The sequence below is a fragment of the Pygocentrus nattereri genome, chromosome 14 (genome assembly GCF_015220715.1).
Source record: "Pygocentrus nattereri isolate fPygNat1 chromosome 14, fPygNat1.pri, whole genome shotgun sequence".
Classification (NCBI taxonomy): Eukaryota; Metazoa; Chordata; class Actinopteri; order Characiformes; family Serrasalmidae; genus Pygocentrus; species Pygocentrus nattereri.
In genome coordinates, this window is record NC_051224.1 from 24,265,781 (window position 1) to 24,287,219 (window position 21,439).

At 40.0% G+C, this 21,439-nt stretch overlaps 1 protein-coding gene across 1 annotated transcript; it reads right to left on the reverse strand.

Moving 5' to 3' along the window:
- Nucleotides 1-503: 503 nt before the first annotated feature.
- Nucleotides 504-18,372, reverse strand: rusf1 (RUS family member 1). Its single transcript, XM_017715464.2, has 15 exons — nucleotides 18,282-18,372; nucleotides 16,380-16,542; nucleotides 15,004-15,081; nucleotides 13,424-13,538; nucleotides 13,288-13,333; nucleotides 12,489-12,521; nucleotides 12,296-12,401; nucleotides 11,649-11,750; nucleotides 10,016-10,086; nucleotides 8,597-8,781; nucleotides 6,766-6,823; nucleotides 6,009-6,073; nucleotides 3,743-3,880; nucleotides 2,198-2,263; nucleotides 504-786 (listed from the first exon to the last, which is right to left on the reverse strand). The coding sequence occupies exons 2-15, from the start codon at nucleotides 16,530-16,532 to the stop codon at nucleotides 701-703; spliced, it is 1,302 nt and encodes a 433-aa protein (XP_017570953.1). The 5' UTR covers nucleotides 16,533-16,542; nucleotides 18,282-18,372; the 3' UTR covers nucleotides 504-700.
- Nucleotides 18,373-21,439: the final 3,067 nt, after the last annotated feature.

The window sequence follows — 21,439 nt, forward strand, 5'->3', positions numbered from 1 at the left end:
TCATGATATTCTGTGATATATTTGGTAAGATGGAATTGAGAAAAAGCCACATTTAAAAATACTTTTTAAAACTATGAATACATTGATTTTATATCCATATTTGACTCCCCTTGCTGTGCTAAATCTACAGCACTGATAGTCAGTCAGGGTTCTTTATCGATTATATCCACAATATGCACCGAAAAGTATAAATTCTATATTATCACAATATTAATAAAATTTGACATATTTCCCACAAGCAATCTAAATGGACATATTCTGATATAAACTCTGTGTTACAGTTTCTCTTTAGGTTGAATGAGATTTCTTTTTTCAAACCAGCGTTTGTACCGCTTGTCCAACCTAGCAACAGTTGCTATGAAAGAATGGATCTGTGGGCAGAGCCTGGAGAGGAAGATCGGACTACAGTGAGTAACGCTTACAGGAAAGGGCTGTTTATAACAGTGTGCAGTGACTGTGTGAAGAGAACTGTATGTTGGTGTGATAATATACACACACATTCATAAGATGTTTTCTTATGTTTAATAAAAACTAATCAGAAGAGCAACCGCTTTCACATCTTTCACACAGCTGGAACGCATGATCTGATAAAACTGATAAAAATGATGAAATGTCCAATGAAACACATTTCAGATTAAAACAAAAAAAACTTTCATTCTCCCTGTTTGTTTTTGTGCGCCACTTCATTTCCACTGCACCTCTAGTGGCTCTTCTTCCTCCACTCCACTCTCCATTCGTCCCAGTCCAGCAGCGTCCGGTCAGTTTGCCATTTCGCTCGTTCTATGCCTGAGCGGAACGTAGCAGAACCCACACAGAGTTACTGAGCAGAACATAATACAGCTGTTTCAAAAAAGAACAACAAAGGAAAGTTACAGTCACACATCAACAGAGGTTGAGTATCTGAAAGCCACCATCCAGTAAAAGTACTGTTACCTCTTTATTAATGTATTATAACCTGGTGCTATTTCTACAGTTCAGTCTACTGCACAGGATTAATATAACCTGGGATTATCACTATGGTTTATTTTATAGAACAGGAGTAACATAACCCAGGATTATCACTATGGTTTGTTTTACAGTACGGTATTAACATAACTGGGATTATCACTCTGGTTTGACAGTATTGGAATAATATACAGTGGGGCAAAAAAAAGTATTTAGTCAGCCACTAATTGTGCAAGTTCTCCTACTTGGACAGGGGTCTTTTATACAGATAACGAGGTCAAACGAGGTGCCATTAATACAGGTAATGAGTGGAGGACAGAAGAGCTTCTTAAATAAGAAGTTACAGGTCTGTGAGAGCCAGAAATCTTGCTTGTTTGTGGGTGACCAAATAATTATTTTCCACCATAATTTACAAATAAATTCTTTAAAAGTCCTACAATGTGATTTCCTGGATTTTTTTTTCTCATGTTGTCTCTCATAGTTGAAGTGTACCTATGATGAAAATTACAGACCTCTCTCATCTTCCTAAGTAGGAGAACTTGCACAATCAGTAGCTGACTAAATACTTTTTTGCCCCACTGTAACTCGGCATTATCACTACAGTTTGTTTAATAGTACATGATTAATACAACCTGGGATTATCACCATGGTTTGTTTTATAGTATGTGATTAGTATATTCTGGGATCATCACTTTGGTTTGTCTTATAGTATGGGATTAACATAACCCAAGATTACCAATATGGTTTTGTTTTACAGCAAAGTATTTATATAATGTGGTTATCACTATGTTTTACAGTATGGGATTCAAATAAACTGGGATTACCACTGTGGTTTGTTTTACAGTATGGGATTAATATAACCTGGGATTAATACACCCAGGAATCATCACTACAGTTAATTTTATAGCACAGGACTGATATAACTGGGGTTATTTCTACAGCAGGAGATGAAGACACGACATTTTACTGATGTGGATTCAGACACGACTGAAAGCAGTGAGAAACACTTATTACTACATTAGCCCACCTACCCATTAAATATTAATTCTTTCCTAATAGTGCTTTGGACTCCTGGCTATTCCTGATGATACAGCCAACAGTTAAAATCAGTGCAACTGAACTGCCAACTTCAGATGGAGGCACTGTTTCACTCTATTGGCCACAGAGAGGCAGCACAGAGAGGCAATTGAGACTGGTTATCTTATATGAGCACTAACACTGAGTAATACAGACAAACAGGTTCCTTTCCTACCTGTAAGGAACGGCTGGAAAATTCGGTCAATCAGTTTATGACTTTCTGAAACCAACTCCCAGGAGTCTGTAAATGACCAAGAAAAAATAATCATTCATCTGTTTGGATATGACATATGAGTGAACAGTTACTGTAGCAAGCAGAAAATTGCATGATATCATCCACTGCATGTCAATAGTTTGTGTACACTTAGCTTTTTGAAGTGTTTTAATCCAAATTACCATGTTTATCAGTTTGCAATAATTTACCATATTTATGCTTGATCTGATTTATTTAGAAAAGAAAATATCACACATTTTTTACAGAATTTAATTAATTCTGTAATTAATATAATTAGGGGATTAAAATGTAAATAAACAAAGTCATTCAGAGTGGTTTGGTGTGAAATGCTATTATAGGCAAAATAATCCCCAAAGAAAACATATTATTTCAGATTTTCCACTATTATCCCCATCATCAACATTCCATATAAACTCAGAAGACTTGTGTAGGTTCTCTGGTGGTTCTGGATAGTAAATAAAATGTCTATATTTGTGTTGTAGTCATGGCGACCCCTGGTTCCTATCACCACCACAGTAAAGGCATCTGAACCATTTCACACCAAACTGCTCTGAATCTCTCTGCTTACATCTGAACCACTGAGTTATGCAAGAGTCATGCATTTCCCTATAACAATAGCTTGGAAAAGAATCACTATTTAGTCCAGGAGTCAGCAACATGCAGCTCTTTCACTGTTCTGTTGCGGCTCCACTGCTGATCGTTCAACACAGTTTAACAATAAATGGCCTCTGAAGTTAATGTAGAACTACTAATTCACCCTTTAACCCTGAAGATCAGCACAGACTGCTGGTCACCATAGCAACACAGACACTCTCGTCTAGCTAGTAGTTAACGAAACGGCAAAGAGAGAGATTGAAGATGAACATCGATAATTTGGAGACGAATGGACTTCTGGTTTCCTGATACGTTTAATCTGCAACAAGAAACTGCCAAACACTAAAAAGTCATGAAGCTAAAGTCACTTTTGCATTCACAAGCTTCTCATTAGAATTTTCCTGTTCCACCTTAAATGGTGCCTGAGGCACCAGCATGTAACTGCTGCACTGTTTAAGATGGAATGGGGAAAAATAATCAAATGTTGAGACATTTGATAAGAAACTCTTCTACTTTTGTGGAAAAGCTGCTGGAGATGCGAGAAAAGCAGTTGTAGCTGAGCTGAAGCTTAAAGCAGAGCAAAGAAAGTCTGTGTTTTAGCTCATATTATTTGTTTAGTTTATACTAGCACTTCAGCATATACTGAGACACATTTACAGCCAAGATAGTAAAATGGACATAAAATGTTGTGGCTCCCCAGGTGGTTTGATTTTTGTTGAAATGGCAACATGACTCCTCTTAACTTTTGGGCTGCGACCCCTGACTTTTCATACCAAGGATGAGCCTGTTGGTGTTGGGAGGTAACAATTAAATAATAAAAAATATGCTACTTGTAACAGGCAGTGTAAGTTATGGAAACTATTTCTGTGCTATGATGATGAACACTGGTACCTCTGGTGTTACACAGCTGTCTCAGTGCACCGTCCGGCTGTGGTTTGTGCAACACAGCGCTGATACACACAGCCTGACAGGCTGCCATGATCTCGTCACCAACTGAAGCATCCGCCGCCAGACAAACACACACACTCCCTACAGAGAACATGAACTATCAACACACTGTGGTTTTAGTGAAATCCACTCTCAGAAAATGATATGTTCATTGTTACTGCTCTTTAAACACCCTTTCTATGCATGCATACAGCATACCTGTTACCATATAGACAATATATCACTGTTGTCAGATCAAAACCTCGTATCTCCAAAATAATGACTTCACAGGAGAGAGAAAAAACATACACTATATTGCCAAAAGTATTCAGTCATCCATCCAAATCATTGAATATAGGTGTTCCAGTCACTTCCACGGCCACAGGTGTATAAAACCAAGCCCCTAGGCCTGCAGACTGCTTCTACAGACATTAGTGAAAGAATGGGTCGCTCTCAGGACCTCAGTGAATTCCAGCGTGGTACCATGATAGGACGCCACCTGCACCAAGTCCAGTCGTGAAATTTCCTCACTACTAAATATTCCACAGTCAAAGTGTCAGTGGTATTATAACAAGGTGGAAGAGACTGGGAACGACAGCAACTCAGTCACAAAGTGGTTGGCCATGTAAAATGACAGAGGATGCTGAGGAACATAGAGTGCAGAGTCACCAAATTTCTGTAGAGTCAATCACTACAGATCAGATCAGCTCAAGAACAGCAGAGAGAGCTTCATGGAATGGGTTTCCATGGCTGAGCAGCTGCATCCAAGCCTCACATCACCAAGTACAATGCAAAGCATCGAATGCAGTGGTGTAAAGCGCCGCCACTGGACTCTAGAGCAGTGGAGACGTGTTCTCTGGAGTGACTAATCACACTTCTCCATCTGGCAATCTGATGGACAAGTCTGGGGTTAGTGGTTGCCAGAAGAACGGTACTCGTCTGATTGCATTGTCCCAAGTGTAAAGTTTGGTGGAGGGGGGATTATGGTTTGGGGTTGTTTTTCAGGAGTTTGGCTCAGCGCCTTAGTTCCAGTGAAAGGAATTCTTAATGCTTCAGCACCAAGAGATTTTGGACAATTTCATGCTCCCAGCCTTGTGGGAACAATCTGGGGATGGTCCCTTCCTGTTCCAACATCACTGCACACTAGTGCACAAAGCAAGGTCCATAAAGACACGGATGAGCGAGTTTGGTGTGGAAGAACTTGACTGACCTGCACAGAGTCCTGACCTCAACCCTACAGAACACTTTTGGGATGAATTAGAGCGGAGACTGCGAGCCAGGCCTTCTCATCCAACATCAGTGTCTGACCTCACAAATGCCCTTCTGGAAAAATGGTCAAAAATTCCTATAAACACACTCCTACACCTTGCAGAAAGCCTTCCCAGAAGAGTTGAAGCTGTTATAGCTGCAAAGGGTGGGCCGACATCATATTAAAGCCTATGGGTTAAGAATGGAATGTCATTCAAATCATATGCGTGTGAAGCCAGATGACCGAATACTTTTGGCAATATAGTGTACTTCACGTTTAATGTAAGTCAATGCAACCAGAAGTTTTGTTTTGTTCTGAAAACAACGATATATTATACTAAAGATAAAAAATATAACTTTAAACTTTAACTCTTAAAAATATCAACTCTAACCTTCTATAAACTCTATTTAAAAAAACAATAATTAATTAATTTGCATTTTGCAATTACTAATTTATTTGTATTTGTTTATTCATTTTACTTTAACATTAACAAATTGTTTATTCACACAGATATTACAAAGAAAAAAAAACATTTTATTTATAAAGACATCACTGGAAATAAGTGGAAAGCCCCCCAAAAGTTCAGAAACAGTCCTGAACTGGGTTGTACTGGTTTTGCTTATTTGCTTATTGCTTATTTTCAGAAGAAAACCATTTTTGTCTGTCTTCAGTTTTTGACATAATTTGAAAATACCTGTTACTTTTTACACTGTGTGTAAATTTCATGAATTTTATTAGGTGCATGTGAACGCACTCTGCTTGGGCATTTTAACGTGCAGAAGTGTGTCTCTGTAGAGGATGTGTTCACTTATTTACACGTAGAAAATCAACAACCACATGGACAGCTGTACACCTGTACAGGGGGGAGGTGTACATGCTGAGCAACTATTGAGTTCAACATACATGGTTTGTGTGGTTCCACCTGATCTGACGTAATAATGTGTGAATCTGAACAGGCTGTGTGAAGATCTGTGCTCGTACCGTTTTGTACTCTGATGATGTAAGATTTGTTGTTGTTCTTCAAAGCCAGCTGCAGCTCCTGAGGGCTACAACACATGAAGAGAGAGGATCAGGAGTATTTATGACTCACTCAGAATTAATTTCCAGTCCAAAGGATAATTTCAATATACTTGGATATGGACCCTCACAGAACAGGTACTATTTGGGTGGTGGATCATTCTCAGCACTGCAGTAACACTGAGGTGGTGGTGGTGTGTTAGTGTGTGTTGCGCTGGTCTGAGTGGATCAGACACAGCAGTATTGCTGGAGTTTTTAAACACTGTGTCCCTCTCACTGTCCACTCTATTAGACACTCATACCTTGTCAGTCCACCTTGTAGATGTAAAGTCAGAGACGACAGCTCATCTGCTGCACAGTTTGTGTCGGTCATCCTCAGCAGCGACACTGAGGTATTTAAAAACTCAACAGCACTGCTGTGTCTGATCCACTCAGACCAGCGCAACACACACTAACATACCACCATCACATCAGTGTTACTGCAGTGCTGAGAATGATCCACCACTCAAATAGTACCTGCCCTGTGAGGGTCCATGGGCGTCCTGACCACTGAAGAACAGGGTAAAAGGGGGCTAACAAAGTATCAGATAAACAGATGGACTACAGTCTGTAACTGTGGAACTACAAAGTGCACCTGTACAGTAAGTTGAGCTGATAAAATGGACAAGGAGTGTAGAAACACGGATGGTCATAATGTTGTGTCTGGTGTAAGTGAACTTACTCTTTAATAATGTCTCCCAGCCGCACTCCTAATCTGATGGGCACTTCCCTCTTAAACTCTTGAAAAGAAGCAGAACAATTAAATAGAAACAGAATACAGGGGTGATAGTGGGAAAAATTCCTGAGCCTGAACTTTTTTTCTCTGCTCGGGAGGTGAGCAGGGTGGGGGTGCTATGTATGCGACACACTTAACACATAACTTGTTGGCCCCTGGGCGCAGTTATACGTCTATGTCTAACCCTGATCTTCATTACTGTCAAAGAATTTTTGCTTTTGAATTAGTCCCTTCAATGATAGATTGTGTTGAATTTTGTTGAAATACATGAACAACATTCAGACATGAGATAAACAAACTCAATATAAGCCTATATTTCAGAAGCTTGTGCAGATTACCAGAACTCTTGGGACTAGCAGGCCTGCTCAGGAATCCATACCTGTTTTTAACTAGTCACATACCTTATTGCTTCTATAGCATAGGAGACTACAGATACTACAGCCATACAAGAACGGTCAGCAGGTGGCAATAACAATACTCCTAAACTAGGAATTGATTAGTAGCCTAACCATTGACTAAATGACATTCATTTCTTTTAAAAATATAATAGCAAACTATGCAGCATTTATTTTAAATATTTTGAAACAGTTACAGTGCAACAAACTCATAAATAATACTACAGCCCTAAAATTACTATTCAGTTCCATTTTCCCCTTAATATAGGCTGAATATAGTTGTGTTCCATGGCTGAGTTTATACGTTTCGCGTTGACAGTGGAAAAAAATTCGCACGTGTATTTCCCGGGATTTCCTACTGAATCTATCAATTTGTTTGGTCAAAGTAAGTCCCGCCCGCATTGTTTCTGACTGGCTTAATGGCTAGTAGGCTCGGCCTTAGTGTTACAGTGAAACCTGCGCATGTCAGATCAAGAGAAGTGTCAGATCCTATGGTCAGATCACGAGGCCAGGGGTCGGCAACCCGCGGCTCCGGGGCCGCATGCGGCTCTTTGATCCCTCTGATGCGGCTCAGAAAAGAATTAATTTAATTAACGTATATTATTTTTGAGACTTAAAAAAATGTTCGGGCGGAATATCACAAACGCCCCCCCCCGTTCGCTACAGTGAGATGTCGTCGTCTTTTTAATATATTATGTGGCTCTCACTGAAATAAATTTCCAATTATTTTGCTTTTATGGCTCTCTGAGTCAAAAAGGTTGCCGACCCCTGCACTAGGCGAACCTTTTTTTTCTCGCAGACACGTCGGTACGCCGGAAGTTTAAATTTCTTAACCTTTATAACTTCTGAGTTATTAATTTCATATTACTAAACTATTCGAATGTAACTGTGCTATAACATATAATTACACAGTGAGTTGCACAATTAATTACTTTTGCATGTGATGTGGCACAGATTGCTTCTGCATGTTTCAATGTGCTCTAACTGGTCACTTCATTACAAACACCTGGCTTGTGCTTCCATTCACTTTCTTAGAAACACCCACCTTGTGCCTCCACTCACTGGCCACTTTATTAGAAACACCCACCTTGTGCTTCCACTCACTGGCCACTTTATTAGAAACACCCACCTTGTGCTTTGGGGTGGAGATGGTACAAGTGTATCAGACATAGTGGTGTAACTAAGGTGAGGGTGGGCCACCACCCAAAAATATCCACACAAGAGCAGCACTGTGGTCAGAAACTGACCACTTTTGAAGTGAGGATGGCCAACACTAAACTGTGCATCCACAGATGAGCTATAGCCTCTAACTTTACTCCAGAGAGTTGGAGGGGTTTCTGATAAAGTGTCAGGTTTTAGTATTGCATTAGATCAGTACATACCCAGAACCACAGGCTCTCTCTGATTGGCCTCTGCAGGACTCAGAATCCGTCCGTCAAGCAGATACTGATGAAGGATGATTGACAGGCGAGCTTCATTCAGCGTCTCCATGACAACAGACCTAACTGCTTTGTAGTTGGCAAACAGGTGGAGAACGGTGAAGCAGAAGAAGAGGATGAAGGTCAACCTGGAGTGTAAGCAGAAAAGAGAAACATTATGTATACATATTTATACATTTGAGATGGTCATACTGACAATATTTATTGCTATCGTGATACTGCATTTTGTCATTTCGCCCACCTTTAAAATATATATATATATACTGCTCAAAAAAATAAAGGGAACACTTAAACAACACAATATAACTCCATGTAAATCAAACTTCTGTGAAATCAAACTGTCCACTTAGGAAGCAACACTTGTGCTCGCAGCCCAACACCGTGCAGGACGCTTGGCATTTGCCAGAGAACACCAGGATTGACAAATTCGCCACTGGCGCCCTGTGCTCTTCACAGATGAAAGCAGGTTCACACTGAGCACATGTGACAGACGTGACAGAGTCTGGAGATGCCGTGGAGAGCGATCTGCTGCCTGCAACATCCTTCAGCATGACCGGTTTGGCAGTGGGTCAGTAATGGTGTGGGGTGGCATTTCTTTGGAGGGCCGCACAGCCCTCCATGTGCTCGCCAGAGGTAGCCTGACTGCCATTAGGTCCCGAGATGAGATCCTCAGACCCCTTGTGAGACCATATGCTGGTGCGGTTGGCCCTGGGTTCCTCCTAATGCAGGACAATGCTAGACCTCATGTGGCTGGAGTGTGTCAGCAGTTCCTGCAAGATGAAGGCATTGAAGCTATGGACTGGCCCGCCCGTTCCCCAGACCTGAATCTGATTGAGCACATCTGGGACATCATGCCTCGCTCCATCCACCAACGCCACATTGCACCACAGACTGTCCAGGAGTTGGCGGATGCTTTAGTCCAGGTCTGGGAGGAGATCTCTCAGGAGACCATCTGCCACCTCATCAGGAGCATGCCCAGGTGTTGTAGGGAGGTCATACAGGCACGTGGAGGCCACACACAATACTGAGCCTCATTTTGACTTGTTTTAAGGACATTACATCAAAGTTGGATCAGCCTGTCGTGTGTTTTTCCACTTTAATTTTGTGTGTGACTCCAAATCCAGGCCTCCATTGGTTAATAATAATTTGATTTCCATTGATGATTTTTGTGTGATTTTGTTGTCAGCACATTCAACTTTGTACAGAACAAAGTATTCAATGAGAATATTTCATTCAATCAGATCTAGGATGTGTTATTTGAGTGTTCCCTTTATTTTTTGAGCAGTGTATATATAAGTGCATTACATTCACTACATCTCTTATGTCAGTGGTTCTAATGGCAAAATAACTTGAAAAACTCACACTGGGTTATTAGTGACGAGTGGAATAAGCACCAGACTGACCAGCAGTCCGGCCAGGTTCACCAGAGTCTCCTGATGGACATACAAAGCACGTGAGGCCACAAAATGTATGCAGGAAAACAATCAGCACCATTCCTCACTATATGAGTAGTATGTTATTTGTGGTGTTATGCTGTGTGCAGCATCACACAATAACCTTCAGCCTAATCAGTGTGAATTCTTTTAGCTTGTTGTCCTTCTAATCTGATGGGTCATTTCTGTGCTTTGAGTAATCAATTCTTCCCACTGAGTGTGTTTACATGCCCTTAATAATCCAATCATGATCAGATTTCTGCAGTTTTCTGATTAATCAAATAGTCATGTAAACTGCACTCAGACTGAAATCTGATTAAGAAATTCGGGATTTGAGCTCAGTAATGGGTTTTTCAGTGCATGTGAAACTCTTACTCTGGTTTCTTTTGTTTGTCTCAGTGTAAAACCAGGGCAATCCAACCCTAAGCAGTTGTAATTTTTCAAAAGTTCGTCCCATCCTCAAGACAAATCTTCAGAAGATGATCTTCTAGTCTTTAAACTGGAAAACCTATAAAGTTCCTAAGGCTACGTTCACATTACCAGGTTGAAGTGGCACAAATCTGATTTTTTTGCCCTAATGTGACTCAGATATGATGTTTTCAGGGCTGTGTGGACACAAATCCGACGTGAGCCACTTTCATATGCGTTCCTAGATTGGATATGTATCCGATTCGTGGCCATGTGACCTTAATGTGACGCTCAGATCGGAATTCATGAGCTTTTTTTCCACTGCGCATGCGCCATCATTCAGCATTACCATGGCAACAGTGCCAAACAGAAGTTAAAGCCTGTAACGGTGGAAAAGCAGCTCATCTCACGTTGGTTCACATTAATGGCAGATTTGAAACACTTACCTAAAGAAGTGTGAACCATCCTGTCAGAGATTGGATATGAGCAAGGAATCAGATTTGAGCAAAGAGGCTTGTAATGTGAACGTAGCTTAATTCTCTTGTTTGATTTAATTTCATTCTGTTGCTTCAGCTCATGCACACTTAAAAAGATGGTTCTTCAAGGGTTCTTCACTAAAGAAAATGGTTCTATATAGACTCAAAGAACACCCAAAGAACGCTTTGCATGATTAAATGGTTCTTTGCGTTGTTAAAGGGTCTTTAGATTGATAAAGAATGTGTTTTATATGGTTTTGTATGGAGCTTTTTTGAAAAACAAATGTGGCACCAAAAACAATTTTACTATTGTTACAGGCTTGACCTCTTCACAACAGAAGAACCCTTTTAGGTGTTATATAGAACTCTTTTCCTTACTAACATACTCCTGAAGAACCATACTTTCTAAGAGTGTAGGACCGGCATCATCTTTCACTTTAGAGCATCAGCGTTTTATTTTAGACCAAAAGAATCCAAACAGAAAAGAACAGAGCTGCGCAGCTCAGTTCTGATGGATTCTTGATGAAGTAAGAAGTTCCACTGTGGTTCTACAGTTCTCCGTGTTGGGTTTTGGTAGCTTCTTTTACATCTAATTGTGTGTTAATTCCACTGTCGTAACAACACATTTATTGCAGTCTGGGTAGAAAGGTGAATTATTTCAAGAGTAAAAGGACCAACCTGACTGCCGTCTTTGGCAGAAATGTCAGCCATATTGTTTCTGCGAGCCTGGTGAACAGTTAAGGCAGCTCTAGTGGCACCTCCAGCCACACCTACAATAGACTTGAGTGGAATAAACACAGAAATAGGTCAAAGTCATTCAGAGCAGTTTGGTGTGAAATGGTTCAGATGTATTTATAGTGGTTGTGAAAGGAACCAGGGGTCACCATGACTACAACACAAATATTTTATTTGTAAATTTTATTTACTATCCAGAACCACCAGAGAACCTACAAGAGCCTTTTGAGTTTATATGGAATGTTGATGATGGAAAATAATGGAAAATCTGAAATAATAAGTTTTCTTCAGGGACTATTTTGCCTCATAGCGCCCTGCATGGAGTTTAAGGCCAAAATCCTCTCAAAATTATCAGAAAACAGCGTCTCAGTCATCAGGCAGTGAATTCGTAACCATTTCATGTAGGAACTTTCTGTGAGGGAGCTTTTAGAGGTGGACGTCTGGTTCCTATCATCACCATATTAAATATATATATATATATATATATATATATATATATATTTATATATATTTTTTTTTTTTTTTTGGAAAATTGGTGAAGTTCCTCTTAAAGTATTTATATAATTTATGTCGCTATTTGTACATTTTACCTTAAATATTCCAGCGATGCAAACAATAAGAGTAAAAAAAGGAGGAAAATGTGGAGCTGCAATCTCCATAAACATGGCAATGTCGTTCAGAATGTCAGCGAAAAGCCTGAAATAGATTTAACAGCATGATTTAGAAAGTTTGCTATGTAAACATTTAAAGCAGGAAACTTTAAAATCATTGTGCACACTTTACCTCCACTTTTTGGCCTCAGAATCCAACTTACTCCTGGATAACAGAGAAGATAGTCAAAGAATACACTCTAGTTTATTTCATTCCCAGTCAAAACAGTTATTAAATACAAGTTATTCATTTTTTCAGGACAAAATAAATATAAAAATAAGAATATCCAAAACTGGACACTGGAGAAGCTACAGAGAAAATGGGGCTCCTAACAACCACCTGGAAGACCTGGTGGACCCCAAAACTGCCCCATCAGATAAACAGCACTGAAAGCTTTCATCTTTGAGAGAGAGGAGAAAATCAAGCTGCTTCAGATCTGAAAACATCCACAAGTGTTTCTGTCCATCCTTCCACTGTGAGAAGTAGACTCAGTGCTATGGGTCTGAAAGGATGTGTATCTGTTCAAGAAGAACCTCACTGAGAAAAGGAGACGGACACATCAAACAAAGAAGCTGAACAACGGACTGACCACCCCAGAATGACCCCGGACTGACCACACCAATGAATGGGTTTGATTACTTCAGAAAATCATCAGCCAGCTTCTAAGACTGAACTTTGGAGGTGTGTCTGCAGATTATTTCACGAACTGAAAGTGAGACTCCTGAAAAGATCAGAAGCTGTAGTTTCTCCCTGATACTGAAAAATGAATAAACTTGTACTTATTGTCAGTTCTGACTGGACATTAAATAAATGAAAGCATAATCTCTGACTTTTGCACAGTACTGTACATTGTAAACACAATCAAAGTACAGAAACTTCATCAAACCTCAGATCACATAATCTGAAAATCAAAATGCTTACAGTGACTCACCCTTTAAGCCAGGCAAAAAGAATTCTACCCAACATCCCCGTCCCATCTGAGCAGAGAGGGAACAGTGAGTTTCATAAGGTAGAAAACACTGATTCCTGTGTTTTTCACAAATCAGCACCAATAAAATTACACACACCTCTGAGTAACCAAGTAACTGTAGCTGCAGCAACCGTTGCTTCTTGATTTCCGACTCCGACGCCCCTCAGTGAGGCCTGAGTAGCCAGAGTGCCGGAGAGAGAGCTGGAGAACGCCTTATGGGAAGAAAAAAAAAAGATCTTAAAAGGAAATACAGTGATTTTTCACAATTCCAGCATAATTAAGTGGTTAAGATTTAAACAGTGTCGTTCAGAGTGGTTTGGTGTGAAATGCTCTTTTCTAGAGAAACTTACAATGTCAGAACTGTTCACAGTGGTGGTGATAGGAACCAGACGTCCACCTCTAAAAGCTCCCTCACAGAAAGTTACTACATGAAATGATTATGAATTCACTGCCTGATGACGTAGACACTGTTTTATGATCGTTTTGAGAGGATTTTGACCTTAAAACCCATTCAAACTGGATACGTAATATGCAGGGCACGGTGAGGCAAAATAGTCCCCGAAAAAACGTATTATTTCAGATTTTCCACTATTTTCCAGCATCAACTTCTATATTCTTCTATATAACTTCTAAATTCTATATAAAACTCAGAAGACTCGTGTAGGTTCACTGGTGGTTTTGGATAGTAAATCAAATTTCTATATTATTGTTGTAGTCATGGCGACCCCTGGTTCCCATCACCACCACTTTAAAGAAACCTGAGTCTCTACAATCAACCATTTCACACCAAAACAAATGGGGAAAGGCTAATGCTTCGCATTCAAAAGCAATTCTGTTTCCACAGTGTTCGCTTGTGAATATGAAAGATGTTGTTATAGCATGTCAGTATATTCCAGTATATGAAGAGAACACAATCAGTATCATTTCAAAATGTAAAGTTTTGAAGGGCTTTTTACACTGATAGAGGCTTAATGGTAAGGTGATATTAAATACTGACGATGTATGCTTTGTGTGAGCAACCTTTTATAGACTTAAACTGAATTGAAATGTACGACTTTTTGCCTGTGCAAAAAAATAATAATAAATAATCATAATCAACAGAATAATTAATTATAATTATTATAATAATTATTATAATATGCAATGTTTATTTTTTCCAATGTATAAAACTCAGCAAATAAATAGATATTGTGCAGTAAATGTGCAGAGAAATACCATATTTAAGTATGTTCTCTGTATGTTTGATACTAATATGATGCTACTCTACAACAAGGAAGCAGAAAAAAAACCTAGAAATGTTAGGGGTGTCCAAAATGATGAACAGAGCTGTAGAAGATGCAATAATAACAGAGAAATCTGTAGAAGAACAAATAAAATTAATATCCAGAATGATGTTCTAATTAAACAGAAAAAAAAACATCAATCATTTTGAAAGTTAGAGAATGTGATAAAAATGGTAGTAAATATACACCTGCAGTTTATTCATTATTACTTATGCTTGCTGTCCCCAAAAAGCTTGTAATATTAAATAAAACATCTAAAAACAGCTACTGGTTTCTAGTTTATAATTCAGTATACAACGTATAACTGATTACTGAGTAAACAACAACTAATAAAAGGAGATTCTATTTGAACAGCATGTTCATGTTAATGTTTGTGTTCTGCATGCAGGCTGACCTGTAGTGTGTCCCACAGCTGATACTGCAGGTAGTCCTCACTGACGCTCTCAGGGTAGCCCTGGGGCAGGAAGACGCTCTGCAGGGAAGAATCCAGGCTTGTGTTAAAGCATTTGATGCTGCATACAGCGATGTTTTATAAATACAGTGTTATAAATGCAGCACTGTAGCAGATGAACCCAGTGGTGTGTTTAAGAGGGAGCAGAGAGGCGACACTGAGCCCCAGAGGAATTTCACCCGCCATTATGAGTGACCCCGTCTATCTGAAGCTGACAGCTGATAGATTATTACATTATTAGATTATGAGGCCTAGAACTGACTGGGCTGATGACATGCTAAAGTGGAAAGTCACTGATTTTTCATTTTCTGCATAATTCAGCGTGTGAGATGTAAGCAGAGTGTTTCAGAGCGCTTTGGTGTGAAATGGTTCAGATGTCTTTACAGTGGTGGTGATAGGAACCAGGGGTCGCCATGACTACAACACAAATATACACATTTTATTGACCATCCAAAACCAGCAGAGAACCTATACAAGTCTTCTGAATTTATATGGAATGTCGGTGATGGAAAATAGTGGAAAATCTGGAATACTAAGTTTTCTTTGGGGATTATTTTGCCTCACAGTGCCCTGCGTGTTATGTATCCCTCCACCATGAATGGAGTTTAAGTTCTCAAAACTATCATAAAAGTGTCTCAGTCATCAGGCAGTGAATTCACAACCATTTCATGTAGGAACTTTCTGTGAGGGAGCTTTTAGAGGTGGACGTCTGGTTCCTATCACCACCACTGTGAGCAATTCTGACTAGAGTGAGTTTCTCTAGAACAGAGCGCTTCATACCAAACCACTCTTAACCTCTCTGTTTACATCTTATTCCCTTAATTATGTGGAAATGTCACTAATCAGTAAAGTCACATTGTTTAGTTTAGTATTAATTTAAGTTACAGTTAGTAAACAGATGGCCATTTTAGAGAAGCACAGTAATGTGGAGCTTTAACACACCTGCGAAGGCACACCCAGTTAGCCAGCTTAGGTTCTTTAACATACAGAGGTGTCAGTGTGAAATGGACTGGGATAACATCTTTTCTTTTGACTCTGCAGCTCATTCTCACCAGTTTGAGCTATTCGTCTTTTTAACAAAAGATGGAAGAGGTTAAATGTAAGACCAAAAGCGCTAAAAGACTTTTTTCCCGGAATATTTATAAACCGTGGTTAAATGCTTTTTGGTTTTTCCAATTTAACTTTTAATTCTAATCATTTCTTGTTATATGATGTATATAATTATATTGTATCCCCAGTCCAAAACCCATATTCTGTGCCTGACTGGTCTGGACACGCCACTGGATGCACCCCTGCAGCAAAAAGAGACTGTGATGCACTTTGAAAGCCGCAGTGATGGAACTGCTTGGCTTCTCTCCGTCCTCTCCCACTCTCTCTCTCTTCATCCTTCCGCTCTTCACTTGGTAACTCCATTTCTCCTGAGAGCCAAACTTCTCTGTAGCAATCAGCCCTTCAGCGCGTTCCATCTCCATCTCCACACAGCTGCCGTAAAGAAACAAAGAGAGGATTCAGTGAAACACTGCAGCTCTGCTGTATTAAAGGAGAGTGGTCAAAATGTAAACAGAGCGGTTCAGAGTGGTTTGGTGTGAAACACTCAGTTCTAGAGAAACTTACAGAGTCAGAACTGTTCACAGTGGTGGTGATAGGAACCAGACCTCTAAAAGCTCCCTCATAGAAAGTTCCTACATGAAATGGTTATGAATTCACTGCCTGATGACTGAGACACTGTTTTATGATAGTTTTGAGAAGTTTCTGGCCTTAAATTCCATTCATGGTGGATGGACATAATATGCAGGGTGATGTGAGGCAAAATAGTCCTGAAAGAAAACTTATCATTCCACATTTCCACTATTTTCCATCATCAACATTGCATATAAACTCAGAAGACTTGTGTAGGTTCTGTGGTTCTGGATAGTAAATAAAATGTTGATATTTGTGTTGTACTCATAGCAACCCCTGGTTCCTATCACCACCACTGTAAAGAAATCTGAGTCTCTACAATCAACCATTTCACACCAAAGCATACAAATGATTTTCTATATGCCTCAACTACTGATTTTTTTTTTTTAATCAGTGGAACTCTTCAGTGGAAAAGTCTATTGCTTCTCCTTTCCAATGTTTCCAGAGTAATCTCTCATGAAAATTAAATATATTGTTATATACTGTCAGTATATTCCAATATTATAAGATAATACAATGTAGTATCATTTCAAAATTTAACTTTTTGAAGGGCTTTTTTACACTAATGGAGGCCTAATTGGAAGGTAATGATATTTATTGAAGATATATTTAAAATGATTTATGTGAGCAACCTCTTAAGGTCTTAAACTGAAATTACAGACAAACCAAACACTGCCTCTAGAGGGTGCCTTTCACATTTTTACGCTGAAGCGGCAGTTTGATGGCACTGTAGCTCCGGCTGGAAGACGTAGAAAACAGGAGAATCAGTGTTTGCTGTCAGTGCTGGCTGACCGTTCTGTGCTGTGAGAAGTTGGAGAACCCAAATTTTGAGAAATTAAGGTTTAGACATAATATTCAGCACAAGAAAAAATAATAGAGGTTGAATCCTTCTCATCAAATAAGAGAGAAACATGAAGAAGCAAAATGAAATAGGGACAGGTGACGGCAGAAAATCTGACAACCAGTCCAGGTTCTACTATAAGCTTGGAAAGGGAGGAGTGAAGGAGTGAGGGAGACTCAGCTGGTTGTATTCTGCAACCTCACTACTAGAAGAAACTAAAAATCTTACACCCTGTGTATCATGTTCTTTAAAATGCCAGGGTATTTCAATGTTTGGAAGGACTTCTTTTAAAATATTTATGCATTTAATGCACAGTCATGTCTTTTGTTCCCATCAATGTTTCTTAAACTACTGTAACTTGCTCTACTGGAAAGCAAAGGTGATGCCCCACTGTATCAGGTCTGCGTAGCAGCCTCATTTTTAGCTTCATCTTACTTAAGATGCTTAAAAATACACTAAAATCAAAGCCAAACCTCAGAAAATCTGAATTTAATGTTGTTCCTGTAATTCCTTTAACCACATCTGCTCTCGTCCACATTGAGCACCGCAGCACTGCACTGAAAACACCCATCAAAAGCGTTCATATGACGCGATATTGTGCACAAACGGGTTTTTACTTTTCATATTTCTTATATTTCGTTCTGAAAAGCTGCGTTTAGTAAAATTATCTGTAGCTAAATCGACACAAACACGCACTCACCCTGCAGCAGCTTCCTCTCACTGTTTACTTCCACCGCCACGTCATCGACACGGCGCGTTCCGATTGGTCGACAGCATCTATCCGGAGGGCGTGGCTGTTACATAAAGGAGCCAATCATAAGAAAGGAAAGCGAAGAATATTTAAGAATGTTTAATATTTAAGCTCTTTTTTTATTTACTTATTTTGTGCTGCTGCTCTCATGCATAGAAAAGCAGCTAAACGTGTTAAAGATTAAACGTAAACGGAATAATAAATAAATAAATAAAAACAAAAGAAAAACTCTAAATCTGTAAACAAAGCAACTTCTTTTTAAAGGGAAACATCACCAGTTCTTCAAAATTTCTATATAATCAAATGGTTAAGATGGAAACAAAGCCGTTCAGAGCTGTTTGGTGTGAAACTTACCGAGTCAGAATTGTTCACAGTGGTGGTGATAGGAACCAGACGTCCACCTCTGAAAGCTCCCGCACAGGAAGTTCCTACATTAAAATGTTATGAATTCACTGCCTGATGACTGAGACACTGTTTTAGGATAGTTTTGAGAAGATCTAAACTATATTTTTAAACTCAATTCATAGTGGAGGGATACATAATATGTTGGGTGTTGTGAGGCAAAGAAAACTTATTATTGCCAAAAGTATTCAGTCACCCATCCAAATGATTGTATTCAGATATTCCAATCATTTCCTTGGCCACAGGTGTAAAAAACCAAGCACTTTGGCATGTAGACTGCTTCTGCAAACATTTGTTAAAGAATTGGTCGCTTTCAGGAGCTCAGTGAATTCCAGCGTGGTACCGTGATAGGATGCCACCAATCACGCTTCTCCTTCTGGAAATCTGATGGACGAGTCTGGGTTTGGCAGTTACCAGGAGTACTTTTCTGACTGCATTGTGCTAAGTGTAAAGTTTGGTGGAGGGGGGATTTTTCAGGAGTTTGGCTCGGCCCCTCAGTTCCAATGAAAGGAACTCTTAATGCTTCAGCACCAAGAGATTTTGGACAATTTCATGCTCCCAACTTTGTGGGAACAGTTTGGGGACGGCCAATTCCTGTTCCAACATGACAGCACAGCAGTGCACAAAGCAGGTCCATATGACCTGGATTAGGGCGGACAGTTCATGTGCGTGTGAAGCCAGACGGGCGAATACTTTTGGCGATGTAGTGTATGAAATTATTTAAATACTAATTAAAAAAACCTAAATAAACTTTACTTGCTGTTTATTGTGAGTTTAAGCAGTATGTTTATCAGGCTCTTTAAAATGTCAGCTTAACATGGGGCGAGACGGTCTGTTCTGTTGTACAACCCTAATGTCAGTCAGCAGGGGGCGCTCTGACTTTAGGCGCTGCAGGTCCTATTAGTCTGAAAGGTGGTGAAGGAGCGCTGGAGGGCAGAGGACAGATGATTCATAATTCACGGAGTTTCACTGTGAAGTTACTGAGTTTGGTGGAGCTCAAGGTGAATTCCAGTCAGACAGCAGATCATCCGGACGTGTCGCTGCTTGAACACACCCTACACTAAGAATAACAACAAACAGCCTGTTATACAGAGGAAAGAGGGAGAGAGAGAGAGAGAGAGAGAGAGAGAGAGAGAGAGAGAGAGAGAGAGACGGAAAGAAAGAAAAGAGAGAGAGAGAGAGAGACGGAAAGAAAGAAAAGAGAGAGAGACGGAAAGAAAGAAAAGAGAGAGACAGAAAGAAAGAAAAGAGAGAGAGAGAGACGGAAAGAAAGAAAAGAGAGAGAGAGACGGAAAGAAAGAAAAGAGAGAGACAAAGAAAGAAAAGAGAGAGAGATCGAAAGAAAGAAAAGAGACATACAGAAAGAAAGAAAGAAAAGGGAGATAGCTAAATTGAAAGTGGAGAGAGACAGAAAGAAGAACAAAAGAAAAGAGAGGGAGATAAAGAAAATGGAAAGAGAGACACAGAGAAAACGGGGAGATAGATCAAGTGGGGAGAGAGAGAAAAGAAGAGAGGGAGATAAAGAAAGGAGAGTGAGAGAGAGAAGAATGAAAGGAGCGGGAGAGAAAGAGATAGTGGAGAGAGACAACAAAGAAAGAGGAGATAGATAAAGAGAAAGAAGAGAGAAACAAGAAAGAGAGGGAGATAGATAAAGAGAAAGTGCAGCGAGAGAGGCAGAACGAAGAAAGAAAGAAAGGAGATAGATAAAGAGAAAGTGGAGAGACAGAAAGAGAAAAGAGGGAGACAGATAAAGAGAAAGTGGAGAGAGAAAGAAGAGAGGGAGACAAAAGACAGAGAAGAGAGATGATGAGAAAGAGATAGATATAGAGAAATGAGAGAGAGGAAGACCTGGATAAAGAGAAAGAAGAAAGAAAAAAGAAAGAAAGGGGAAAGCTTAAGAAAAAGGGGAGAGAGAGAAAGAGACAAAGAGAGATAAATAGTAATTACTGTGTGCTCTTTCATTGAACAGGCAGCTCTGTTGCTCAGTGCTATTCAAGTGGTCAAGACAGCATGCAGGTCATTCCTAGCCATACACTTATCATGGCACGCCACCCCCATTCCACACCAACACAGAGATTTTGGACTATCCACCAATCAACACAAATGTTCTGTCCTCGCTTGAGGCCATGGCCTCTATCGGTGCACTACAGTGGAAAAATCAAGCGCTGGGCCTCCTTTCCAGACCCTATTGATAGGAGCTTGTGTATAATGGAGCTCTGAATGTTTTCCTTTGCTACTGTGGATTGAAGGCCTGCCATGGCTGCGCGTGCCTCAGCTCCTCCACTTGCAATGCACCCAGGAAGTGCCCTAGTGCTCGAAGCTGCCAGGTCACCACAATGCTCAGCCAACAGATGCTTGCAGCCAGCCACCCCTCAGGCATCACCTAGTTGGGCTCTGCTGCCATACCTTGCCACACTGTTTCTGCCACCATCTTTATCTCCAGTCATCACCGCACTGCTTCTACATCTGCAGTCTTCAGCCAGCCTCTGTCTTTTCCACCATCTGCTTTTTGCTGAGTTTGCTAAATTGCCGTACCTCTCCAGGCTGCAGAGGAGCACTATCCTACTTCTGACACCAGTGTAGTGTCAGTGAAGAAGAACATGCAGGAAACATTGCACTTTAAAGGCGAATGCTCTTTTATCGAACAGGTGACAAAGGACAACCACCGAGATAGGAAGCAGGTAGCCATACACTTCCTCTTAACT

Coding starts and splice junctions, on each gene's coding strand:
- rusf1 (XM_017715464.2), bottom strand. CDS start 16,532: ATGGAGATGGAACGCGCTGAAGGGCTGATTGCTACAGAGAAGTTTGGC. Junction 10,087..11,648: donor CTGCCAAAGACGGCAGTCAG/GTTGGTCCTTTT, acceptor TATGTCCATCAG/GAGACTCTGGTGAACCTGGC. Junction 6,824..8,596: donor GAGAGAGCCTGTGGTTCTGG/GTATGTACTGAT, acceptor CTTCTTTTCAAG/AGTTTAAGAGGGAAGTGCCC.